Source organism: Scyliorhinus torazame, chromosome 4 (assembly GCF_047496885.1).
Source record: "Scyliorhinus torazame isolate Kashiwa2021f chromosome 4, sScyTor2.1, whole genome shotgun sequence".
Taxonomy (NCBI): domain Eukaryota; kingdom Metazoa; phylum Chordata; class Chondrichthyes; order Carcharhiniformes; family Scyliorhinidae; genus Scyliorhinus; species Scyliorhinus torazame.
This window is the reverse complement of record NC_092710.1, coordinates 4884128-4910922: the sequence shown is the minus strand read 5'-3', so window position 1 is coordinate 4910922 and position 26795 is coordinate 4884128. Positions and strand designations below refer to the sequence as shown.

The 26795-nt window shown below is 59.8% G+C and overlaps 1 protein-coding gene across 3 annotated transcripts in view; it reads right to left on the bottom strand.

Moving 5' to 3' along the window:
- The window catches only part of slc43a1b (solute carrier family 43 member 1b), a 193366-nt gene that overhangs the window by 96060 nt on the left and 70511 nt on the right, over window positions 1-26795 (bottom strand). For all 3 annotated transcript variants that reach the window (XM_072498042.1, XM_072498043.1, XM_072498044.1), the window contains exons 6-8: window positions 23907-23999; window positions 16323-16456; window positions 12191-12363 (exon numbers count right to left, since the gene is read on the bottom strand). In XM_072498042.1, coding sequence (XP_072354143.1) covers window positions 12191-12363; window positions 16323-16456; window positions 23907-23999 — 400 coding nt within the window. The remainder of the gene's footprint in view (window positions 1-12190; window positions 12364-16322; window positions 16457-23906; window positions 24000-26795) is intronic.

Sequence of the window (26795 nt, the reverse complement as noted above, 5' to 3'; positions counted from 1 at the left end):
CAGAGGGCAGAATCTCAGAGTGAGGGGTCGCCCATTTCACACAGAGATGAGGAGGAATCTCTTCTCTCAGAGGGGAGTGAGTGTGGAACTCTTCACCGCAGAGAGCTGTCGAGACTGGGCCGCTAAGTATGTTCAAGGCCGAGAGAGAGACAGTTTGTAAAACAGTGAGGGGGTCGAGGGTCAGGGGACAAGGCGGGAAAGTGTTGAGGATTGTCACATCAGATCAGACACAATCTCATTGAGAGGCGGGGCAGATTCGATGGGCCGAATGATCCACTTGTGCTCCCACATCTAATGGTCTTGGGCTGTGTCTCTGCCCCATAGAGGCTCACCCCCAACCCATCTCTCGCCCCCACCCACACCTCTATCTGTCTCTCACCCCCTCCTGTGTTGATTCAGGTTCCCCTAAAACAAGTCTACAGGATTCACCTCCCGCACTCCCTCTGGGAGCGAGTCCCACATTCCCCCCACTCCCTGTGGGAGCGAGTCCCACATTCTCCCCAGTCCCTCTGGGAGCGAGTCCCACATTCCCCCCACTCCTGTGGGAGCGAGTCCAACATTCTCCCCACTCCCTGTGGGAGCGAGTCCCACATTCTCCCCACTCCCTGTGGGAGCGAGTCCCACATTCCCCCCACTCCCTGTGGGAGCGAGTCCCACATTCCCCCCACTCCCTGTGGGAGCGAGTCCCACACTCTCCCCACTCCCTGTGGGAGCGAGTCCCACATTCCCCCCACTCCCTGTGGGAGCGAGTCCCACATTCCCCCCACTCCCTGTGGGAGCGAGACCCACATTCCCCCCACTCCCTGTGGGTGCGAGTCCCACATTCCCCCCACTCCCTGTGGGAGCGAGTCCCACATTCCCCCCACTCCCTGTGGGAGTGAGTCCCACATTCCCCCCACTCCCTGTGGCAGCGAGTCCCACATTCTCCCCACTCCCTGTGGGAGCGAGTCCCACATTCTCCCCACTCCCTGTGGGAGCGAGTCCCACATTCTCCCCACTCCCTGTGGGAGTGAGTCCCACATTCTCCCCACTCCCTGTGGGAGCGAGTCCCACATTCTCCCCACTCCCTGTGGGAGCGAGTCCCACATTCTCCCCACTCCCTGTGGGAGCGAGTCCCACATTCTCCCCACTCCTTGGGGGAGCAAGTCCCACATTTTCCACACTCCCTGGGGGAGCGAGTCCCACATTCTCCCACTCCCTGTGGGAGCGAGTCCCACATTCTCCCCACTCCCTGCGGGAGCGAGTCCCACATTCCCCCCACTCCCTGTGGGAGCGAGTCCCACATTCTCCCACTCCCTGCGGGAGCGAGTCCCACATTCTCCCCACTCCCTGCGGGAGCGAGTCCCACACTCTCCTCACTCCCTGTGGGAGCGAGTCCCACACTCTCCTCACTCCCTGTGGGAGCGAGTCCCACATTCTCCCCACTCCCTGTGGGAGCGATTCCCACACTCTCCTCACTCCCTGTGGGAGCGAGTCCCACATTCTCCCCACTCCCTGTGGGAGCGAGTCCCACATTCTCCCCACTCCCTGTGGGAGCGAGTCCCACATTCTGCCCACTCCCTGTGGGAGCGAGTCCCACATTCTCCCCACTCCCTGTGGGAGCGAGTCCCACATTCTGCCCACTCCCTGTCGGAGCGAGTCCCACATTCTCCCCCACGCCCTGTGAGAGCGAGTCCCACATTCTCCTACTCCCTGTGGGAGCGAGTCCCACATTCTCCTCACTCCCTGTGGGAGCGAGTCCCACATTCTCCCCACTCCCCGTGGGAGCGAGTCCCACATTCTCCCCAATCCCCGTGGGAGCGAGTCCCACATTCCCCCCACTCCCTGTGGGAGCGAGTCCCACATTCTCCCCACTCCCTGTGGGAGCGAGTTCCACATTCTCCCCACTCTCTGTGGGTCAGTACTGAGGGAGTGCTGCATTGTCAGAGGGTCTGTACTGAGGGAGTGCTGCACTGTCAGAGGGTCAGTACTGAGGGAGAGCTGCACTGTCAGAGGGTCAGTACTGAGGGAGTGCTTCATTGTCAGAGGGTCTGTACTGAGGGAGTGCTGCACTGTCAGAGGGTCAGTACTGAGGGAGTGCCGCACTGTCAGAGGGTCAGTACTGAGGGAGTGCCGCACTGTCAGAGGGTCAGTACTGAGGGAGTGCTGCACTGTCAGAGGGTCAGTACTGAGGGAGTGCTGCACTGTCAGAGGGTCAGTACTGAGGGAGAGCTGCACTGTCAGAGGGTCAGTACTGAGGGAGTGCTTCATTGTCAGAGGGTCTGTACTGAGGGAGTGCTGCACTGTCAGAGGGTCAGTACTGAGGGAGTGCCGCACTGTCAGAGGGTCAGTACTGAGGGAGTGCCGCACTGTCAGAGGGTCAGTACTGAGGGAGTGCCGCACTGTCAGAGGGTCAGTACTGAGGGAGTGCCGCACTGTCAGAGGGTCAGTACTGAGGGAGTGCTGCATTGTCAGAGGGTCAGTACTGAGGGAGTGCTGCATTGTCAGAGGGTCAGTACTGAGGGAGAGCTGCACTGTCAGAGGGTCAGTACTGAGGGAGTGCTTCATTGTCAGAGGGTCTGTACTGAGGGAGTGCTGCACTGTCAGAGGGTCAGTACTGAGGGAGTGCCGCACTGTCAGAGGGTCAGTACTGAGGGAGTGCCGCACTGTCAGAGGGTCAGTACTGAGGGAGTGCTGCACTGTCAGAGGGTCAGTACTGAGGGAGTGCTGCACTGACAGAGGGTCAGTACTGAGGGAGAGCTGCACTGTCAGAGGGTCAGTACTGAGGGAGCACTGCACTGTCAGTGGGTCAGTGCTGAGGGAGTGCCGCACTGTCAGAGGGTCAGTACTGAGGGAGCACTGCACTGTCAGTGGGTCAGTACTGAGGGAGCACTGCACTGTCAGAGGGTCAGTACTGAGGGAGTGCCGCACTGACAGAGGGTCAGTACTGAGAGAGTGCCGCACTGTCAGAGGATCAGTACTGAGGGAGTGCTGCACTGTCAGAGGGTCAGTACTGAGGGAGAGCTGCACTGTCAGAGGGTCAGTACTGAGGGAGTGCTGCACTGTCAGAGGGTCAGTACTGAGAGAGTGCAGCACTGTCAGAGGGTCAGTACTGAGGGAGTGCCGCACTGTCAGAGGGTCAGTACTGAGGGAGTGCCGCACTGTCAGAGATTCTCTCTTTTGAAGGGACGTGAAAAGTCCCAAAACATCAGCTGACTGATTCAGAGTGAGGTGTGAGATTTGTTTGTGGCAGGGCCCAGGAACCTCCACAGTTCCCACCCTCCTTCGCATCTCAATCAATCATCAATGTCTCCACATCGAACGTTTGGCAGGAAGATCACATACATGACCAATCCCCGAGGCGTGTTTACAATTCCGGCAACGTCCATGTTTACTTCCCCAACAGCGAGAGAAACACAAACACAACAGGCCACAGATATGACAGCGACAGAGCAGGGGGCATGGGCGGCTAGGGAAGAGAGGGAGGGAGAGAGACAGAGACAGAGAGGAAGACTGGGGGCAAGAGAGAGGGGGAGCGATTGACAAAAAGGGCGATTCTCCAAAATGGAGCCCAAGTGTTCGCGCCGTCGTCAACCGGGGGCGAAATTCTCCGGTGTCGGCGCGGTGTCTGCCGACCGGCGCCCAAAACGGCGCAAATCAGTCGGGCATCGCGCCGCCCCAAAGGGGCGGAATCCTCCGCCCCTTGGCTGGCCGAGCCCTCACCTTGCGGGGCTAGGCCGGCGCCGGACTGATTTCCGCCCCGCCAGCTGGCGGGAAAGGCCTTTGGTGCCCCGCCAGCTGGCGCGGAAATGACATCTCCGGGCGGCGCATGCGCGGGAGCGTCAGCGGCCGCTGACAGTTTCCCGCGCATGCGCAGCGGAGGGAGTCTCTTCCGCCTCCGCCATGGTGGAGACCGTGGCCAAGGCGGAAGGAACAGAGTGCCCCCACGGCACAGGCCCGCCCGCGGATCGGTGGGCCCCGATCGCGGGCCAGGCCACCGCGGGGGCACCCCCCCGGGGCCAGACTATGGCCCATCCGGGCCGGAGAATCGGGCGGGGGGGGGGGGGCCGCCAACCGGCACGGCACGATTCCCGCCCCACCCCGAATCTCCGGAGCCGGAGAATTCGGCGGCCGGCGGGGGGGTCGGAGAATCCCGCCCCAGGCCCGGGTACGACCTATTCTGGCCCCCACAGGGAGAGACAAAGTGAAGGGAGAGAGAGAGTGCTCGGGGGAGAGATCGAGTGGGGGAGGGGAGTAAGTTGGGAGTGAGAGAGTGTGGAGAGAGAGGGATAGAGCTGAGGGTGAGAGGTGGGAGAGTGGGGCAAGAGAGAGGGTGTGTGGGGAGAGAGGGAATGAAGGGCAAGGGGGAGAGAGAGAGAGAGTGTGCGGGAGAGAGAGAGTCGGGGTTTGGGGGCGAGAGGGAGAATGGGGACGAGGGAGGGTGGGAGAGAGAAAGAGTGGTGGAGAGAGAGAGAGAGACGTGGTCGAGAGAGTGTGTGGGAAAGAGAGAGAGAAGGAGGCGATTGTGAGAGAGAGAAAGAGCGGTCGAGAGAGAGGGAGTGGGGCGAGAGGGAAGTTGGGGTGAGAGAGAGTGAGGGAGGGAGAGAGAGAGTGTGTGAAGGCTGAGAGAGTGGGGGAGAGAGTAGGGGACAAAGAGAGTGGAGGGTTGTGAGAGAGTGGGTGGAGAGAGAGAGTGAAGAAGGGGAGAAATAGTGGGAGAGAGAGTGTGGGGGTGTAAGAAACTGTGGGGAGGAGGGGAGGGAGGGTGGGGAGGGGAGTGAGGGAGGAGGGGAGTGAGGGTGAGGGAGGAGGGGAGTGAGGGTGAGGGAGGAGGGGAGTGAGGGTGAGGGAGGAGGGGAGTGAGGGTGAGGGAGGAGGGGAGTGAGGGTGAGGGAGGAGGGGAGTGAGGGTGAGGGAGGAGGGGAGCGAGGGTGAGGGAGGAGGGGAGTGAGGGTGAGGGAGGAGGGGAGTGAGGGTGAGGGAGGACGGGAGTGAGGGTGAGGGAGGACGGGAGTGAGGGTGAGGGAGGACGGGAGTGAGGGTGAGGGAGGACGGGAGTGAGGGTGAGGGAGGACGGGAGTGAGGGTGAGGGAGGACGGGAGTGAGGGTGAGGGAGGACGGGACTGAGGGTGAGGGGGGACGGGAGTTAGGATGAGGGAGGACGGGAGTGAGGGTGAGGGAGGACGGGAGTGAGGGTGAGGGAGGACGGGAGTGAGGGTGAGGGAGGACGGGAGTGAGGGTGAGGGAGGACGGGAGTGAGGGTGAGGGAGGACGGGAGTGAGGGTGAGGGAGGACGGGAGAGAGGGTGAGGGAGGACGGGAGTGAGGGTGAGGGAGGACAGGAGTGAGGGTGAGGGAGGACGGGAGTGAGGGTGAGGGAGGACGGGAGTGAGGGTGAGGGAGGACGGGAGTGAGGGTGGGGGTACGGGAGTGAGTGTGAGGGAGGACGGGAGTGAGGGTGAGGGAGGACTGGAGTGAGGGAGGACGGGAGTGAGGGAGAGGGAGGACGGGAGTGAGGGTGAGGGAGGACGAGGGTGAGGGTGAGGGAGGACGGGGGTGAGAGTGAGGGAGGAGGGGAGTGAGGGTGAGGGAGGAGGGGAGTGAGGGTGAGGGAGGACGGGAGTGAGGGAGGACGGGAGTGAGGGTGAGGGAGGACGGGAGTGAGGGTGAGGGAGGACGGGAGTGAGGGTGAGGGAGGACGGGAGTGAGGGTGAGGGAGGACGGGAGTGAGGGGGAGGTAGGACGGGAGTGAGGGGTGAGGGAGGACGGGAGTGAGGGGTGAGGGAGGACGGGAGTGAGGGGTGAGGGAGGACGGGAGTGAGGGTGAGGGAGGACGGGAGTGAGGGTGAGGGAGGACGGGAGTGAGGGTGAGGGAGGACGGGAGTGAGGGTGAGGGAGGACGGGAGTGAGGGTGAGGGAGGACGGGAGTGAGGGTGAGGGAGGACGGGAGTGAGGGGTGAGGGAGGACGGGAGTGAGGGGTGAGGGAGGATGGGGGTGAGGGTGAGGGAGGACGGGAGTGAGGGTGAGGGAGGACGGGAGTGAGGGTGAGGGAGGACGGGAGTGAGGGAGAGGGAGGACGGGAGTGAGGGTGAGGGAGGACGGGAGTGAGGGTGAGGGAGGAGGGGAGTGAGGGTGAGGGAGGAGGGGAGTGAGGGTGAGGGAGGACAGGAGTGTGGGTGAGGGAGGAGGGGAGTGAGGGTGAGGGAGGAGGGGAGTGAGGGTGAGGGAGGAGGGGAGTGAGTGTGAGGGAGGACGGGAGTGAGGGTGGGGGCACGGGAGTGAGGGTGAGGGAGTGAGGGTGAGGGAGGGCGGGAGTCAGGGTGAGGGAGGACGGGAGTCAGGGTGAGGGGGGACGGGAGTGAGGGTGAGGGAGGACGGGAGTGAGGGTGGGACTGAGGGTGAGGGAGGACGGGAGTGAGGGTGGGACTGAGGGTGAGGGAGGACGGGAGTGAGTGTGAGGGAGGATGGGAGTGAGGGAGGACGGGAGTGAGGGTGAGGGAGGACGGGAGTGAGGGTGAGGGAGGACGGGAGTGAGGGTGTGTGAGGACGGGAGTGAGGGTGAGGGAGGACGGGAGTGAGGGTGAGGGAGGACGGGAGTCAGGGTGAGGGAGGACGGGAGTGAGGGTGAGGGAGGACGGGAGTCAGGGTGAGGGAGGACGGGAGTCAGGGTGAGGGAGGACGGGAGTCAGGGTGAGGGAGGACGGGAGTCAGGGTGAGGGAGGACGGGAGTGAGGGTGAGGGAGGACGGGAGTGAGGGTGGAGGCGGACGGGATTGAGGGTGGGGGCGGACGGGAGTGAGGGAGGGGGAGGACGGGAGTGAGGGTGAGGGAGGACGGGAGTGAGGGTGAGGGAGGACGGGAGTGAGGGTGGGGGTACGGGAGTGAGTGTGAGGGAGGACGGGAGTGAGGGTGGGGGTACGGGAGTGAGGGTGAGGGAGGACTGGAGTGAGGGAGGACGGAAGTGAGGGAGAGGGAGGACGGGAGTGAGGGTGAGGGAGGACGGGAGTGAGGGTGAGGGAGGACGAGGGTGAGGGTGAGGGAGGAGGGGAGTGAGGGTGAGGGAGGAGGGGAGTGAGGGTGAGGGAGGACGGGAGTGAGGGAGGACGGGAGTGAGGGTGAGGGAGGACGGGAGTGAGGGTGAGGGAGGACGGGAGTGAGGGTGAGGGAGGACGGGAGTGAGGGTGAGGGAGGACGGGAGTGAGGGGGAGGGAGGACGGGAGTGAGGGGGAGGTAGGACGGGAGTGAGGGGTGAGGGAGGACGGGAGTGAGGGGTGAGGGAGGACGGGAGTGAGGGTGAGGGAGGACGGGAGTGAGGGTGAGGGAGGACGGGAGTGAGGGTGAGGGAGGACGGGAGTGAGGGTGAGGGAGGACGGGAGTGAGGGTGAGGGAGGAGGGGAGTGAGGGTGAGGGAGGAGGGGAGTGAGGGTGAGGGAGGACAGGAGTGTGGGTGAGGGAGGAGGGGAGTGAGGGTGAGGGAGGAGGGGAGTGAGGGTGAGGGAGGAGGGGAGTGAGTGTGAGGGAGGACGGGAGTGAGGGTGGGGGCACCGGAGTGAGGGTGAGGGAGGACGGGAGTGAGGGTGGGGGAGTGAGGGTGAGGGAGGGCGGGAGTCAGGGTGAGGGGGGACGGGAGTGAGGGTGAGGGAGGACGGGAGTGAGGGTGGGACTGAGGGTGAGGGAGGACGGGAGTGAGTGTGAGGGAGGATGGGAGTGAGGGAGGACGGGGGTGAGGGTGAGGGAGGACGGGAGCGAGGGTGAGGGAGGACGGGAGTGAGGGTGAGGGAGGACGGGAGTGTGGGTGAGGGAGGATGGGAGTGAGGGTGAGGGAGGACGGGAGTGAGGGTGTGTGAGGACGGGAGTGAGGGTGAGGGAGGACGGGAGTGAGGGTGAGGGAGGACGGGAGTGTGGGTGAGGGAGGATGGGAGTGAGGGTGAGGGAGGACGGGAGTGAGGGTGAGGGAGGACTGGAGTCAGGGTGAGGAAGGACGGGAGTCAGGGTGAGGGAGGACGGGAGTCAGGGTGAGGGAGGACGGGTGTGAGGGTGAGGGAGGACGGGAGTGAGGGTGGAGGCGGACGGGAGTGAGGGTGGGGGCGGACGGTAGTGAGGGAGGGGGAGGACGGGAGTGAGGGTGAGGGAGGACGGGAGTGAGTGTGAGGGAGGACGGGAGAGAGGGTGGGGGTACGGGAGTGAGGGTGGGGGAGGACGGGATTGAGGGTGGGGGAGTGAGGGTGAGGGAGGACGGGAGTGAGGGTGAGGGAGGATGGGAGTGAGGGTGGGGGAGTGAGGGTGAGGGAGGACGGGAATGAGGGTGGAGGCGGACGGGAGTGAGGGTGGAGGCGGACGGGAGTGAGGGTGGGGGTGGACGGGAGTGAGGGTGAGGGAGGAGGGGAGTGAGGGTGAGGGTGGAGGGGAGTGAGGGTGAGGGAGGAGGGCAGTGAGGGTGAGGGAGGAGGGGAGTGAGGGTGAGGGAGGAGGGGAGTGAGGGTGAGGGAGGAGGGGAGTGAGGGTGAGGGAGGAGGGGAGTGAGGGTGAGGGAGGAGGGGAGTGAGGGTGAGGGAGGAGGGGAGTGAGGGTGAGGGAGGAGTTGAGTGAGGGTGAGGGAGGAGGGGAGTGAGGGTGAGGAAGGACGGGAGTGAGGGTGAGGGGGGACGGGAGTGAGTGTGAGGGAGGAGGGGAGTGAGGGTGAGGGAGGACGGGAGTGAGGGTGAGGGAGGACGGGAGTGAGGGTGAGGGAGGACGGGAGTGAGGGTGAGGGAGGACGGGAGTGAGGGTGAGGGAGGACGGGAGTGAGGGTGGGACTGAGGGTGAGGGAGGACGGGAGTGAGGGTGGGACTGAGGGTGAGGGAGGACGGGAGTGTGTCTGAGGGAGGATGGGAGTGAGGGAGGACGGGAGTGAGGGTGAGGGAAGACGGGAGTGAGGGTGAGGGAGGACGGGAGTGAGTGTGAGGGAGGACGGGAGTGAGGGTGAGGGAGGAGGGGAGTGAGGGTGAGGGAGGACAGGAGTGAGGGTGAGGGAGGAGGGGAGTGAGGGTGAGGGAGGAGGGGAGTGAGGGTGAGGGAGGAGGGGAGTGAGGGTGAGGGAGGAGGGGAGTGAGGGTGAGGGAGGACGGGAGTGAGGGTGAGGGAGGGCGGGAGTGAGGGTGAGGGAGGACGGGAGTGAGGGTGAGGGAGGACGGGAGTGAGGGTGAGGGAGGACGGGAGTGAGGGTGAGGGAGGACTGGAGTGAGGGTGAGGGAGGACGGGAGTGAGGGTGAGGGAGGACGGGAGTGAGGGTGAGGGAGGACGGGAGTGAGGGTGAGGGAGGACGGGAGTGAGGGTGGGGGAGGACGGGAGTGAGGGTGAGGGAGGACGGGAGTGAGGGTGAGGGAGGACGGGAGTGAGGGTGAGGGAGGACGGGGGTGAGGGTGAGGGAGGACGGGAGTGAGGGTGAGGGAGGACGGGAGTGAGGGTGAGGGAGGAGGGGAGTGAGGGTGAGGGAGGAGGGGAGTGAGGGTGAGGGAGGAGGGGAGCGAGGGTGAGGGAGGACGGGAGTGAGGGTGAGGGAGGACGGGAGTGAGGGTGAGGGAGGAGGGGAGTGAGGGTGAGGGAGGAGGGGAGTGAGGGTGAGGGAGGAGGGGAGTGAGGGTGAGGGAGGAGGGGAGTGAGGGTGAGGGAGGAGGGGAGTGAGGGTGAGGGAGGAGGGGAGTGAGGGTTAGGGAGGAGGGGAGAGAGGGTGAGGGAGGACGGGAGTGAGGGTGGGGGTACGGGAGTGAGGGTGAGGGAGGACGGGAGTGAGGGTGGGGGAGTGAGGGAGGGCGGGAGTCAGGGTGAGGGAGGACGGGAGTCAGGGTGAGGGAGGACGGGAGTGAGGGTGAGGGAGGACGGGAGTGAGGGTGGGCCTGCGGGTGAGGGAGGACTGGAGTGAGGGTGGGACTGAGGGTGAGGGAGGACGGGAGTGAGGGTGGGACTGAGGGTGAGGGAGGACGGGAGTGAGGGTGGGACTGAGGGTGAGGGAGGACGGGAGTGAGTGTGAGGGAGGACGGGAGTGAGGGAGGACGGGAGTGAGGGTGAGGGAGGACGGGAGTGAGGGTGAGGGAGGACGGGAGTGAGGGTGAGGGAGGACGGGAGTGAGGGTGAGGGAGGACGTGAGTGAGGGTGAGGGAGGACGGGAGTGAGGGTGAGGGAGGACGGGAGTGAGGGTGAGGGAGGACGGGAGTGAGGGTGAGGGAGGACGGGAGTGAGGGTGAGGGAGGACGGGGGTGAGGGTGAGGGAGGACGGGGGTGAGGGTGAGGGAGGACGGGAGTGAGGGTGAGGGAGGAGGGGTGAGGGTGAGGAAGGAGGGGAGTGAGGGTGAGGGAGGACGGGAGTGAGGGTGAGGGAGGACGGGAGTGAGGGTGAGGGAGGACGGGAGTGAGGGTGAGGGAGGACGGGAGTGAGGGAGAGGGAGGACGGGAGTGAGGGTGAGGGAGGACGGGAGTGAGGGTGAGGGAGGACGGGAGTGAGGGTGAGGGAGGACGGGAGTGAGGGTGAGGGAGGACGGGAGTGAGGGTGAGGGAGGACGGGAGTGAGGGTGAGGGAGGACGGGAGTGAGGGTGAGGGAGGACGGGAGTGAGGGTGAGGGAGGAGGGGAGTGAGTGTGAGGGAGGACGGGAGTGAGTGTGAGGGAGGACGGGAGTGAGGGTGAGGGAGGACGGGAGCCAGGGTGAGGGAGGACGGGAGTCAGGGTGAGGGAGGACGGGAGTCAGGGTGAGGGAGGACGGGAGTCAGGGTGAGGGAGGACGGGAGTGAGGGTGGAGGCGGAAGGGAGTGAGGGTGGGGGCGGACGGGAGTGAGGGTGGGGGAGGACGGGAGTGAGGGTGAGGGAGGACGGGAGTGAGTGTGAGGGAGGACGGGAGTGAGGGTCGGGGTACGGGACTGAGGGTGAGGGAGGACGGGAGTGAGGGTGGGGGAGGACGGGAGTGAGGGTGGGGGAGGACGGGAGTGAGGGTGAGGGAGGACGGGAGTGAGGGTGAGGGAGGACGGGAGTGAGGGTGAGGGAGGACGGGAGTGAGGGTGAGGGAGGACGGGAGTGAGGGTGGGGGAGGACGGGAGTGAGGGTGAGGGGGAGGACGGGAGTGAGGGTGAGGGTGGGGGTACGGGAGTGAGGGTGGGGGTACGGGAGTGAGGGTGGGGGCACGGGAGTGAGGGTGGGGGTACGGGAGTGAGGGTGGGGGTACGGGAGTGAGGGTGAGGGTGGGGGTACGGGAGTGAGGGTGGGGGTACGGGAGTGAGGGTGAGGGGGAGGACGGGAGTGAGGGGGAGGGTGGGGGTACGGGAGTGAGGGTGGGGGAGGACGGGAGTGAGGACGGGAGTGAGGGTGAGGGGGAGGACGGGAGTGAGGGTGAGGGTGGGGGTACGGGAGTGAGGGTGGGGGTACGGGAGTGAGGGTGGGGGTACGGGAGTGAGGGTGGGGGTACGGGAGTGAGGGTGGGGGTACGGGAGTGAGGTTGGGGGTACGGGAGTGAGGGCGGGGGTACGGGAGTGAGGGTGGAGGTACGGGAGTGAGCGTGGGGGTACGGGAGTGAGGGTGGGGGTACGGGAGTGAGGGTGGGGGTACGGGAGTGAGGGTGGGGGAGGACGGGACTGAGGGTGGGGGAGGACGGGAGTGAGGGTGGGGGAGGATGGGAGTGAGGGTGGGGGAGGACGGGAGTGAGGGTGAGGGAGGACGGGAGTGAGGGTGAGGGTGGGGGTACAGGAGTGAGGGTGGGGGTACGGGAGTGAGGGTGGGGTACGGTAGTGAGGGTGGGGGTACGGGAGTGAGGGTGAGGGAGGACGGGAGTGAGGGTGGGGGTACGGGAGTGAGGGTGGGGGTACGGGAGTGAGGGTGGGGGTACGGGAGTGAAGGTGGGGGTACGGGAGTGAGGGTGGGGGTACGGGAGTGAGGGTGGGGGTACGGGAGTGAGGGTGGGGGAGGACGGTACTGAGGGTGGGGGAGGACGGGACTGAGGGTGAGGGAGGACGGGAGTGAGGGTGGGGGAGGACGGGAGTGAGGGTGAGGGGGAGGACGGGAGTGAGGGTGAGGGTGGGGGTACGGGAGTGAGGGTGGGGGTACGGGAGTGAGGGTGGGGGTACGGGAGTGAGGGTGGGGGTACGGGAGTGAGGGTGGGGGTACGGGAGTGAGGGTGGGGGTACGGGAGTGAGGATAGGTTGGGAGTGTGGACAGTCAGTGTTGGGGGGACCAGTCCGGGCTCCTTACCCTCTCTCTTGGGGCTGCTCTTCCTGTGGACACTCTCGGTGGAGAGATGTTTCAGCTCCTCTTGCTCGGGCACTTTGTGACTCAGCCTCTGACCCACGTTACTGACATGTTCGTAGAACCGATCGCCCGTCACCTTGTGGTCCAGAGCAAAGCTACTGACCTTCACCTTCTTCCTGTGAGAGAGCGAGAGAGAGAGTCACGCTATTCCTCGAGGACACTGTCTGTCTCACTAACCCCGCGCCCCTGAACACAGTCAGCCCCCAGGATGTTGCCCCGGCGACAGTGAAGGAACGGCCGATATATTTCCCAGTCGGGGGGGGTGAGTGACTCGGAGGGGAGCCTCCAGGTGGGGGGGGGTTCCCGGGTATCTGCTGCTCTCGTCCTTCTCGATGGAGGTGGGCGTGGGTTTGGAAGGTGCTGCCTGAGGAACCTTGGCGAGATCCTGCTGTGCATCTTGTAGCTGGGACACACGGCTGACACTGTGCGTCGGTGGTGGTGGTGGGGGGGGGGGGGGAGTGAATGTTTGTGGAAGGGGAGCAATCAAGCGGGGCTGCTTTGTCCTGGATGGTGTCGAGCTTCTCGAGTGTTGTTGGAGCTGCGCTCACCCAGGCAAGTGGAGAGTATTCCCTCACACTCCTGACTTGTGCCTTGTCGATGGGGGACAGGCTTTGCGGGGGGGTGGGGGGTCAGGAGGTGAGTTACTCTCCGCAGGATTCCCAGCCTCTGACCTGCCCTGGTAGCCACAGTATTAATGTGGCTGGGTCCAGTTCAGTTTCTGATCAATGGTAACCCCCAGGATGTGGATTGTGGGGGATTCAGCGACGGGAATGCCGTCGAACGACAAGGGGCCGGGGGCAAAACATCCAGTGAGGGAGTGCTGCACTGACAGAGGGTCAGTACTGAGGGAGTGCCGCACTGTCAGAGGGTCAGTACTGAGGGAGTGCTGCACTGACAGAGGGTCAGTACTGAGGGAGTGCTGCACTGACAGAGGGTCAGTACTGAGGGAGAGCTGCACTGTCAGAGGGTCAGTACTGAGGGAGTGCAGCGCTGTCAGAGGGTCAGTACTGAGGGAGAGCCGCACTGTCAGAGGGTCAGTACTGAGGGAGTGCTGCACTGACAGAGGGTCAGTACTGAGGGAGTGCTGCACTGACAGAGGGTCAGTACTGAGGGAGAGCTGCACTGTCAGAGGGTCAGTACTGAGGGAGTGCAGCGCTGTCAGAGGGTCAGTACTGAGGGAGAGCCGCACTGTCAGAGGGTCAGTACTGAGGGAGTGCTGCACTGACAGAGGGTCAGTACTGAGGGAGAGCTGCACTGTCAGAGGGTCAGTACTGAGGGAGTGCAGCGCTGTCAGAGGGTCAGTACTGAGGGAGAGCCGCACTGTCAGAGGGTCAGTACTGAGGGAGTGCTGCACAGTCAGAGAGTCAGTACTGAGGGAGTGCTGCACTGTCAGAGGGTCAGTACTGAGGGAGTGCCGCACTGTCAGAGGGTCAGTACTGAGGGAGTGCTGCACTGTCAGAGGGTCATTACTGAGGGAGTGCTGCACTGTCAGACGGTCAGTACTGAGGGAGTGCTGCACTGTCAGAGGGTCAGTACTGAGGGAGAGCAGCACTGTCAGAGGGTCAGTACTGAGGGAGTGCTGCACTGTCAGAGGGTCAGTACTGAGGGAGTGCTGCACTGTCAGAGGGTCAGTACTGAGGGAGAGCTGCACTGTCAGAGCGTCAGTACTGAGGGAGTGTTGCACTGTCAGAGGGTCAGTACTGAGGGAGAGCTGCACTGTCAGAGCGTCAGTACTGAGGGAGTGCCGCACTGTCAGAGGGTCAGTACTGAGGCAGTGCCGCACTGTCAGAGGGTCAATACTGAGGGAGTGTTGCACTGTCAGAGGGTCAGTACTGAGGGAGTGCTGCACTGTCAGAGGGTCAGTACTGAGGGAGTGCTGCACTGACAGAGGGTCAGTACTGAGGGAGTGCTGCACTGACAGAGGGTCAGTACTGAGGGAGTGCTGCACTGACAGAGGGTCAGTACTGAGGGAGAGCTGCACTGTCAGAGGGTCAGTACTGAGGGAGTGCAGCGCTGTCAGAGGGTCAGTACTGAGGGAGAGCCGCACTGTCAGAGGGTCAGTACTGAGGGAGTGCTGCACTGACAGAGGGTCAGTACTGAGGGAGAGCTGCACTGTCAGAGGGTCAGTACTGAGGGAGTGCAGCGCTGTCAGAGGGTCAGTACTGAGGGAGAGCCGCACTGTCAGAGGGTCAGTACTGAGGGAGTGCTGCACTGTCAGAGGGTCAGTACTGAGGGAGTGCCGCACTGTCAGAGGGTCAGTACTGAGGGAGTGCTGCACTGTCAGAGGGTCATTACTGAGGGAGTGCTGCACTGTCAGACGGTCAGTACTGAGGGAGTGCTGCACTGTCAGAGGGTCAGTACTGAGGGAGAGCAGCACTGTCAGAGGGTCAGTACTCAGGGAGTGCTGCACTGTCAGAGGGTCAGTACTGAGGGAGTGCTGCACTGTCAGAGGGTCAGTACTGAGGGAGAGCTGCACTGTCAGAGCATCAGTACTGAGGGAGTGTTGCACTGTCAGAGGGTCAGTACTGAGGGAGAGCTGCACTGTCAGAGCGTCAGTACTGAGGGAGTGCCGCACTGTCAGAGGGTCAGTACTGAGGCAGTGCCGCACTGTCAGAGGGTCAATACTGAGGGAGTGTTGCACTGTCAGAGGGTCAGTACTGAGGGAGTGCTGCACTGTCAGAGGGTCAGTACTGAGGGAGTGCCGCACTGTCAGAGGGTCAGTACTGAGGGAGTGTTGCACTGTCAGAGGGTCAGTTCTGAGGGAGTGCCGCACTGTCAGAGGGTCAGTACTGAGGGAGTGCCGCACTGTCAGAGGGTCAGTACTGAGGGAGTGCTTCACTGTCAGAGGGTCAGCACTGAGGGAGTGCTGCACTGTCAGAGGGTCAGTACTGAGGGAGTGCCGCACTGTCAGAGGGTCAGTACTGAGGGAGTGCCGCACTGTCAGAGGATCAGTACTGAGGGAGTGCTGCACTGTCAGAGGGTCAGTACTGAGGGAGTGCTGCACTGTCAGAGGGTCAGTACTGAGGGAGCGCTGCACTGTCAGAGGGTCAGTACTGAGGGAGTGCTGCACTGTCAGAGGGTCAGTACTGAGGGAGTGCCGCACTGTCAGAGGGTCAGTACTGAGGGAGTGCTGCACTGTCAGAGGGTCAGTACTGAGGGAGCGCTGCACTGTCAGAGGGTCAGTACTGAGGGAGTGCCGCACTGTCAGAGGGTCAGTACTGAGGGAGTGCTGCACTGTCAGAGGGTCAGTACTGAGGGTGTGCCGCACTGTCAGAGGGTCAGTACTGAGGGAGCGCTGCACTGTCAGAGGGTCAGTACTGAGGGAGCGCTGCACTGTCAGAGGGTCAGTACTGAGGGAGTGCCGCACTGTCAGAGGGTCAGTACTGAGGGAGCGCTGCACTGTCAGAGGGTCAGTACTGAGGGAGTGCCACACTGTCAGAGGGTCAGTATTGAGGGAGTGCCGCACTGTCAGAGGGTCAGTACTGAGGGAGCGCTGCACTGTCAGAGGGTCAGTACTGAGGGAGTGCCGCACTGTCAGAGGGTCAGTACTGAGGGAGTGCCACACTGTCAGAGGGTCAGTACTGAGGGAGGGCCGCACTATCAGAGGGTCAGTACTGAGGGAGGGCCGCACTGTCAGAGGGTCAGTACTGAGGGAATGCCGCACTGTCAGAGGGTCAGTACTGAGGGAGTGCTGCACTGTCAGACGGTCAGTACTGAGGGGGTGCCGCTCTGTCAGAGGGTCAGTACTGAGCGAGTGCTGCACTGTCAGAGGGTCAGTACTGAGGGAGTGCCGCACTGTCGTTCACTATTTTGAAGATGTTCAACCTAATATCTGTCCCTTAATCAACAACAAAAGAAAGTGCTCGCTCCTTGATCCTAATACTGTTCGGGAGAAATTTTTGGCTGCATTCCCTGTCACTGAGAAGTCAACACTGTCGGCTGTTCAGCCTTCAAGTCTTGCCGGTCATTGCCTTATTCTGGGATCTTCCTGTGTGACAAGCAGCTGGCAACGCGACGTCAGTGCGTTCTGTGACTCCTGGCCCTCACTCCCTGGGGCCTGGGGCCTTTCACCTACGTGTAATTGGCCTCCTCCGGGTCAGGGAAGGTCTCCAGCGGCCAGTTGATGTAACAGTTGAGGAAAACGAGACACGCCATTCCGGCCCACGTGTACATGATGACAGTGAACGGGACACCAAAGTCGTAGATCACCTACAGGAAGAACAAAGCAGCCTTCAGTTCCAATCTGGCAGACAGCAAAGAAACGCCCAGGCTTCAACCTGTTCTAACGCCCAGGGGAGGCTTCAATCCTGGCCTAATGCCCGGGAGAGGCTTCAATCCTGGCCTAACGCCCAGGAGAGGCTTCAATCTCGGCCTAATGCCCGGGAGAGGCTTAAATCCTGGCTTAACGCCCGGGAGAGGCTTCAATCTCGGCCTAAAGTCCGGGGGAGGCTTCAATCCCGGCCAAACGTCCAGGAGAGGCTTAAATCCGGCATAACGTCCAGGAGAGGCTTCAATCTGGCCTAATGCCCGTGGGAGGCTTCAATCCCGGCCTAATGCCCGTGGGAGGCTTCAATCCCGGCCTAACGCCCGGGGGAGGCTTCAATCCCGGCCCAACGCCCGGGGGAGGCTTCAATCTGGCCTAATGCCCGGGAGAGGCTTCAATCCCGGCCTGACGCCCAGGTGAGGCTTCAATCGGGCCTAACGTCCATGAGAGGCTGATCTCCATCACTGAATGATACCAACACCACCCCCCCCCAAAAAAAACGCACGCACACGACGCAAGAAAGGCCGAGGTTTCAATCCCGGCCTCGTGCAGAAGTGGCCTGATGCCACGCACGCCCTGAGTATTGCCCCCACCCTCTCCCCCTTGGAACGGAAGTAGAAATTTCAGATTATATCACATGTGTCTGGTGGTGTAAGGGTTAAAATCCTGGGATAGCGTGTGACTGGTGCAGTCACGTTGTTGAAAAATTCTGGTTTGAAGGACCAGTTAGGCTTTATGGCTACAGGGGTAATCAAAGCATCATAGAAGTTTGGGCCAAGGGAGTTTTGTTTACGTTTACAGGGTTCCCGGGGAGGGGGGGTCCGACCCCGGGGGAGCCTCCAATGTGGCCTGGCCCGCGATCGGGGCCCACCGATCGCGGGCCCCTGTAGCCCTGCGCCCATGTTGCGTCGGGCCCGGTGCGTTGAAGGGAGCCGCCGCGCATGCGCCCAGTTCGCGCCGGGATCAGCAGCTGGAGCGGCGTGGGTCCGCTCCAGCGCCCTGCTGGGCCCCCTGTAGGGGCCGGAATTGCTGATCCTGAGGCCGAGTTGACGCCGTCGAGAAACGCGACGGTGTTTCCGACGGCGTGAGGACTTAGCCTCAGGACCGCAGAATCCCGTCCCCTGTCTTTGTTTGTCTTGTTCACGTTTGGGTAGAGGGTGGAATGGTAGATGGGGGTTCGTAGGTTAGCTGGCCACTTTCCATTATAACCTTTGCATGTATCATCTTTATTTTACCTTACCGGCGGGACAAGGCGGCGCGGGCGGTCTCCGGGGTCCTGGGGGGGGTGGGAGGGGCGCGGGGCGATCTGGCCCCGGGGGGGGGTGCCCCCACGGTGGCCTGGCCCGCGATCGGGGCCCACCACTGTGCCGGGGGGGCACTCTTTCCCTTCCGCCTTCGCCACGGTCTCCACCATGGCGGAGGCGGAAGAGGATCCCTCCACTGTGCACGCGCGGGGATGCCGTGAGCGGCCGCTGACGCTCCCGCGCGTGCGCCGCCCGGCAATGTCATTTCCGCGCCAGCTGGCGGGGCACCAAAGGCCTTTCTCGCCAGCTGGCGGGGGATGAAATTAGCCCGCCGTGGGCCTAGCCCCTCAAGGTGAGGGCTCGGCCCCTCAAGATGCGGAGGATTCCGCACCTTTGGGGCGGCGCGATGCCGGGCTGATTTGCGCCGTTTTGGGCGCCGGTCGGCGGACATCGTGCCGATTACGGAGAATTTTGCCCCTCATCTTTATTTCTGCTGTGAATAAACATGAATTATGCGTCAACTTACAAACCTGGTAACTATAACTGATTGGAACGGACAAGGGTCAACGGTTCTGCGAATGTTTTATGAATTATTGGTCAATAGCGTTGGGACTCGGGGGGGGGGGGGGGGGGAGGGGTCTGTGGGATTGGAGTTGACCGCACACTAGCTCAGGGTAACATTGTCAACAGGTCGGCTCCCTCACTCCTGACCGTGTTTGGCTGATGGCCATGGTTTCCCATAATTCCCCCTCAGCATCCCAAAAAAGCTCGCCCTTTCAAGTCTCGAGCGCTCTCGGCGCCTGAGCCCCCGCCATTCTCTGGGGTTGGCAAGCCCCCCCCCCCCCAAGGTTCACCGCCGCTGGGAGTGAAGGGATTTCCCCTCGCCTCAAACAAAATGGCCGTCCTCAGTCGCCGACCGCCTCTGGGAGGTTGGGAGGGTCCTCTAAGGGTTGTAGGGGCCCCCATGGACGCCTTGGCAGGGTGTCCCCACTTGGGGGGGGGGGGGGGTGAGGGGGGAGAAAGGGGGGGAGTGTGGGCTAGTGCCCATGTGTGTGGAGGGACCATTAAGTTCACTTGGAGATCGGGACAGCCTTTCAAAATGGCGGCCAGATCGCTGAGTTCAGCTCCCCAGTGATGAGAATATTTCCAAGTATGGGTTAAACCTGTGAGAATCTCCCCAGGGCCCAAGCGTCATTCAGTAGCGAAACCAGCAAAAAAACCTGCCACACGCGACGTTTAGAAACCTTTCTGTTCGGTTGCGCCCAGAAGCAGACAGAGAGAGAGAGACAGGGCGAGAGGAGAGAGAGAGAGAGAGAGAGAGAGACAGCGAGAGTGAGAGAAAGAGAGGGGAGAGAAAGAGACAGGAGAGAAAGAGAGCCGTGAGAGAGAGAAAGAGAGACAGCGAGAGACAGAGAGAGATACGCACTCCGAGAGGGAGACAGAGAGAGAGAGACAGTGAGAGACACAGACAGAGGCAGAGAGAGAGAGAGAGACAGCGAGAGACAGAAAGAGAGAGATACGCACTCAGAGAGGGAGACAGAGAGAGAGACAGTGAGAGACACAGACAGAGAGGCAGAGAGAGAGAGAAAGAGAGAGAGAGAGACAGACAGATAATTTTTAAATAATCTTTATTGTCACAATTCGGCTTACATTAACGCTGCAATGCAGTTACTGTGAAAAGCCCCCAGTCGCCACATTCCGGCGCCTGTTCGGGTACGCTGAGGGAGAATTCAGAATGTCCAAATTACCTAACAGCCCGTCTTGCGAGACTTGTGGGAGGAAACCAGAGCACCCGGAGGAAACCCACGCAGACACGGGGAAGAACGCGCAGACTCTGCACAGACAGTGACCCAAGCCGGGAATCAAACCCGGGACCCTGGCGCTGTGAAGCCACAGTGCTAACCACTGTGTTACTGTGCTACCCCACCAGAAAGGGAGACAGAGAGAATGAAACAGAGCGCTAGAGAAGGTCAGAGGGAGAGAGAGAGAGAGAGACACAGGGAGAGAAGAATGAGTATTAGGTTCCTTCCTGTTGATTCCCTTTCATTGTTGATCCGTGGGTGATTAATGGACTTGCGTCTTTCATTCGAGCAGTAGAGAGAGTGAGGAATTCAGAAATTCGCGGAGGGATCACTCTGCTGGTCGCTACTACTTTGAACAGGAGTTTCAGACTTTATGGCGCCAGAGATAGAGAGAGAGCGAGAGATGGACTGGGACCCGGTCTGGTTGATTGGCTGCTGGCCAGTGAATTTGCCCAAAAGGTTGTACTGTGCCCGGTAACAGGTGGTAATTGGATCCTACCCCCTGTGGGGCGGTTCCCAGTGCCCCTCAGGGGGCATTTGAATCTTAGACACAGAAAGACAAGGACCTGTCTTTTTATCCCTCTCCAGGGGCGGGATTCTCTGACCCCCCCCCCCCCCCCCCCCCCCCGCCGCCGGGCCGGAGAATCGCCGGGGGGGGGGGGGGGGCGGCGGGGGAGGGTGGCGTGAATCCCGCCCCCTCCGGCTGCCGAATTCTCCGGCGCCGGGGATTTGGCGGGGGCGAGCTGGCCGCCCGTGTTAGGGTGGTCCCGCCAGCGTAAATTAGACCAGGTACTTACCGGCGGGATCTGGCTCTGCGGGCGGCCTCCGGGGTACTCGGGGGGGGGGGTCTGGCCCCGGGGGGGCCCACGTTGGCCTGGCCCGCGATCGGGGCCCACCGATCCGCGGGCGGGCCTGTGCCGTGGGGGCACTCCCTCCGCGCCGGCCGCTGTAACGGCCGCGGAGACGATCCCGCCCTGCGCATGCGCCAACTCGCGCCCGCCTGCGGTGCCCCCTTCCGCGCCAGCCGGCGCGGCGGAAGCCGCTCCGGCGCCGGCCTAGCCCCCGGAGGATTCCGCACCTTCCGGGCGACCCGACGCCGGAGTGGTTCCCGCCGCTCCTCAGCGCCGGGAGTTGCCCGCCCCGACGGGCAGGGGAGGACCCCGCCCATTTTTACTCTGCGTTAAAACTAGGTTCCCGTTATAGAGTTCATAGAATTTACCGTGCTGAAGGAGGCCGTTCGGCCCATCGAGTCTGCACCGGCCCTTGGAAAGAGCGCCCTACACAAGACTCGTCTGTGGTTAATGAACCTCCCTCTGTTTTTCGTGTGTGTGTGTGCAGGGTAAATTAAAGTATGGAATTAGGACTTAATACTATTAACCAGTTGTATTTCTGCATATTCCATTATAGTCCGTGTTATCAATAAACAGTATCTACGTTTAAACTTACAAACCCAGTGACTGTAATTACTGGACAGCCAAGGGCCAAAGGCTTCAGGTATTTTTATAATTATTGGTCAATTCACTTGCGTTGTGACTCTGGGACATGTGGGGGTGGAATAGACCGAGCTCTAACCCAGGGTATCGTAACAAACGAGAGAGAGAGAGACAGAGACAGAGGGAGACACAGAGACAAAATGAGGCAGCGAGAGAGAGAGAGGGGGAACAGAAAAAAAGAGAGAGACACAGAAAGAGAGAGACACAGAAAGAGAGGGAGAGACACAGAGCTAGACAGTGGCAGAGTGAGAAAGACAGAGAGTGAGACAGAGGGAGAGGTAGAGAGAGAGGCAGAGGGAGACAGCAAGAGAGACAGAGAGAAGAGAGAAGAGACAGAGAAAGAGAGACAGTGAGAGCGACAGAGAGCGAGACAGAGACAGAGAGAGGGACACCGGGAGAGGGAGAAATAGACAGAGAGCCAGGCAGACAGAGAGAGACACACACAGAGACAGAGAAAGAGAGAGGCAACGAGAGGGAGAGAGAGAGACAGAGAGAGAGGGAGAGAGACAGAGACTAGCAGAGAGAGAGAGAGACCGAGACATAGAGAGAGGCAGTGAGAGGGATAGAGAGAGAGACAGAGAGAGAGAGAGAGATAGAGACCGGGAGAGAGCCAGAGAGAGACAGTGAGAGACAGAGACAGACAGACAGAGAGAGAGAGAGTTAGAGAGACAGAGAGAGAGCAAGAGAGAGAGAGGCAGAGGGAGAGAGACAGAGAGAAGGAGAGAGAGTGAGAGAGAGAGAGCGAGACAGAGAGAGACAGGAAAAGAGGGGGAGACAGTGAGAGAGACAGAGGGAGATGGAGAGAGAGAGAGGGTGACAGCGAGAGAGACAGAAAGAGATAGAGAGAGAAACAGAGAGAGAAAAACAGAGAGAGACAGAGAGAGACAGACAGCAAGACAGAGAGACACAGAGAGCGAGAGAGACAAAGAGACAGAGACAGAAAGAAACTGAGAGAGAGAGACAAAATGAGACAGAGAAAGAGAAGAGAGGGGCAGAACGAATTACAAAGGTAGTCACGCAGAGAGAAAGAGACACAGAGAGACAGAGACAGAAAGAGAGAGAGACAGAGAGAGAGAAAAATACAGAGAGAGGGGGAGACAAAGAGGGAGAGAGGCAGAGGGAGACAGAAAGAAAGACCGAGAGAGATGGACAGAGCGAGAGAGAGAGAGAGAGAATAAGCGAGAGAGACAGAGGGAGAGAAGAAAGGGATAGAGAAAGAAAGAGAGAGACAGAGAGAGAGAGATACAGAGTGTTACAACACCCTGGGCTAGTGTACGGTCAATTTCAGCCCTACAGGCCCCAGAGTCCCTACACAAGTGAATTAACCAATAATTCATGTTAAGTTTCTGAGATCTTTGGCCCTCGACTGCTCCAATGACTTACAGGCACTGGATTTGTAAGTGAAACATAACAACTGTTTATTTATAACAGCAATAGCGATAAAACTATCAATAATTATATTAGAATAACGGCCATCTAACTACTATCCCCCCCTCTCTCCCTCTACCGAGACACACACAAGACAGACACATGCCGAGGGAGGGAGAGGAGAAAAATAAAAGAGGATTAATGTGGGATGCAAGATGAGTGCCCTTGCTTCGGATGATGAAGTTATTTTCCCAGTTGACTGTCCCTCCAGGACGTGGAGTGATTGAGAACCACAAGGATCTTCTGGCTGGAACATTCAGTCCAAATTCCCAGACTGTGGGATTCCCTCCGGTCACTCACTTTAACTCTTATTAACCTCGGCCTTGACTCGAAGGACCCCCCCTCAGGTCTGTCTGACCCTCACTTGTTCTCACCTCCAGCAGAATGACCCGACGGCCTTTCCGAGTGAAGAACAGAGTGTTGCAAGAAGGGCGTTGTAACAACTGACCCTGCTTTCAGCTCCCGGCTGGATTGGATCCTTAAGATTCCTCATCGCCCCTCAAACCCCAGTCCCGCTACAATGTCGAACAGCATAGCTGAGGAGAAAGAGCCTCCGACTGGGGTGTTTGCGAGAGATCTACCCCCTTCTGGGGAGAGAGAAATTCAAAAGAGCCTCCTTCAGCTCTGAGTTCAAAAAGAAACTAAAAACCAGATGAAGCCTTCCTGCCCTTGGCAGAACATTCCGGAACGGTCAACACCAATCAGCGCCGACTATCAGCTACGAGCCCGGCAAAGTAATCAGCTCATTGACCGACAGCCAAGTCCATCGAGGCGAGTCATCACCAATGTCAGCACAAAATGTTGGATTCTTTTTTCTTTTTTTAACTTAAAGGTGAAGTCCATCTTAAAGGCACAGGTGAATTTTTGTCCAGGCACCAAAATTTGAAACAGCAGCAGAGCGGAAATTAAAAGGAAAAAAACTGGGGATAGACAGGGATTAAAGGAGGATCCTTACAAGGGTGAGAGACAGGGGGAGCATGAAACAGAGAGAAAGAAAGAGAGAGACAGAGAGATAGAGAGGGAGACAGAGAGAGAGGGCGTGACAGTGAGAGACAGAAAGACAGCGAGAGAGAGAGTAACAGAGACAGAGACAGGGAAAGGAAGAGTGTTGGAGAGGGAGAGAGAGACAGAGAGAGAGAGACAGACAGAGAGAGAGGCAGAGAAAGAGAGAGAGAGAGAGACAGAGAGATAGAGAGGGAGACAGAGAGAGAGGGCGTGACAGAGAGAGACAGATAGACAGCGAGAGAGAGAGTAACAGAGACAGAGACAGGGAAAGGAAGAGTGTTGGAGAGGGAGAGACAGAGAGAGAGAGAGAGACAGAGAGAGAGGCAGAAAGAGAGACAGGGAGAGAGGAAGAGAAACCGAGAGAGACTGACAGAGAGAGAGAGAGAGACAGACAGAGAGAGAGAGAGAGAGACATGGGTTCACCTTAATTCCAGGGAATGTGACAGCGGACGATGCATATGACCCGATCATCAGGGACATGATCGTGGACCTCAGATTGCCAAACATGTTTGGTAACTGCAGAAAGAACAAAAACAGAGAAAAAGATCAGAGAAAATGGCGACGTTTTAATATGCTGACCATTTCCCAGCATGCTCCCTGTTGTGAGTAGGCCCCAGCATCACTGAACTCCCCACACCCACACACTCCCACACACACTGACACACACACACCGACCCCCCCCCACACACACACACACTCCCACACACACTGACACACACACACACCGACCCCCCCCACACACACTGACACACACACACACACCGACCCCCCCCACACACACTGACACACACACACACCGACCCCCCCCACACACACACACACTGACACACACACACACCGACCCCCCACACACACACACACTCCAACACACACTGACACACACACACACACGCACCAACATACACACACACGCACCGACACACACACTGACACACACACACACCGACCCCCCCCCCACACACACACACTCCCACACACACTGACACACACACACACACACACTCCAACACACACTGACACACACACACTGACACACACACACATACACACACACACTCCAACACACACTGACACACACACGCACCAACATACACACACACGCACCGACACACACACTGACACACACACACACCGACCCACGCACACACACCGACACACACACACACGCACCGCCATACACACACCCACACACACGCACCGACATACACACACACACACTGACACACACACACACACCCACACACACCGACCCCCCCCACACACCGACACACACACCCACACACACCGACACACACACACAGACACACACACACGCACCGACATACACACACACACACACCGACACACACACACACACACCGACACACACACACCGACACACACACACCCACACACACGCACCGACATACACAACACACACACACCGACACACACACACACACACACTCACACACACACCGACACACACACACACACCGACACACACACACCGACACACCGACACACACACACACACCGACACACACACACACACACACCGACACTCACCGACAGACACACACACCCACACACACCGACACACACACACTCACACCGACAGGCACACACAAACACACACACATAAACACACACACACCGACACACACACACACACACCCACACACACACCCACACACTGACACACACACACACACTGATACACACACCCACACACTGACACACACACACACACCAACAGACACACACCGACACACACACCCACACACACCCACAAACACCGATACACACACACCCACACACACCGACAGACACACACACCGACACACACCCCACACACCCACAAACACCGACACACACACACCGACACACACAAAGATAGCAGTGAGGAATTAGCGTTTCATTGTTATTCTTCAGCATCAGTTAATTGTACGCTATTTTCTTGCATGAGGAGTTAATGTTATTGTAATCCTGTGTTAGCTTTAATATACCATATCCCATTTCAGCGGGTAATCACCCCTGGAGTGAGAAATATGTTCCTCACAGCCTCACAAGTTAAATAAAATATTTTTCTTTCTGTCCGGTATCCTAGCAACTGTTGGGGTCTCGTCCAAGATTGTAATAAAGTATGCACTGAGGCCCATCCTTGAAGGCCCAGTCGCTGAAGCCCAGTCACTGAGGCCTAGCCAGTGAGACATAACAACTGAGGTCCCAGCCACTGTTGCCCAGCCACTTAGGCCTGGCCACTGAGGCCTATAGTAACTGAGGCCTAAAGTCACTGAGACGTCACTGATGAGGCCTAACCACTGAAGCCTAGTCACTGAGGCCCAAAGACAGATGCCCAGGCATTAAGGCCCAGTCACTGTGGCCTAGCCACTGAGGCCTATAGTGATTGAGACCTATAGTAAGACCATAAGACATAGGAGCGGATGTAAGGCCATTCGGCCCATCGAGTCCACTCCACCATTCAATCATGGCTGATTTCAACTCCATTTACCCGTTCTCTCTCCATAGCCCTTAATTCCTCGAGAAATCAAGAATTTATCAACTTCTGTCTTAAAGACACTCAACGTCCCGGCCTCCACCGCCCTCTGTGGCAACGAATTCCACAGACCCACCACTCTCTGGCTGAAGAAATTTCTCCTCGTCTCTGTTCTAAAGTGACTCCCTTTTATTCTAAGGCTGTGTCCCCGGGTCCTAGTCTCCCCTACTAATGGAAACAACTTCCCTACGTCCACCCTATCTAAGCCATTCATTATCTTGTAAGTTTCTATTAGATCTCCCCTCAACCTCCTAAACTCCAATGAATATAATCCCAGGATCCTCAGACGTTCATCGTATGTTAGGCCTACCATTCCTGGGATCATCCGTGTGAATCTCCGCTGGGCCCGCTCCAGTGCCAGTATGTCCTTCCTGAGGTATGGGGCCCAAAATTGCTCACAGTATTCTAAATGGGGCCTAACTAATGCTTTATAAAGCTTCAGAAGTACATCCCTGCTTTTATATTTCAAGCCTCTTGAGATGAATGACAACATTGCATTTGCTTTCTTAATTACGGACTCAACCTGCAAGTTTACCTTTAGAGAATCCTGGACTAGGACTCCCAAGTCCCTTTGCACTTCAGCATTATGAATTTTGTCACCGTTTAGAAAATAGTCCATGCCTCTATTCTTTTTTCCAAAGTGCAAGACCTCGCACTTGCCCATGTTGAATTTCATCAGCCATTTCTTGGACCACTCTCCTAAACTGTCTAAATCTTTCTGCAGCCTCCCCACCTCCTCCATACTACCTGCCCCTCAACCTATCTTTGTATCA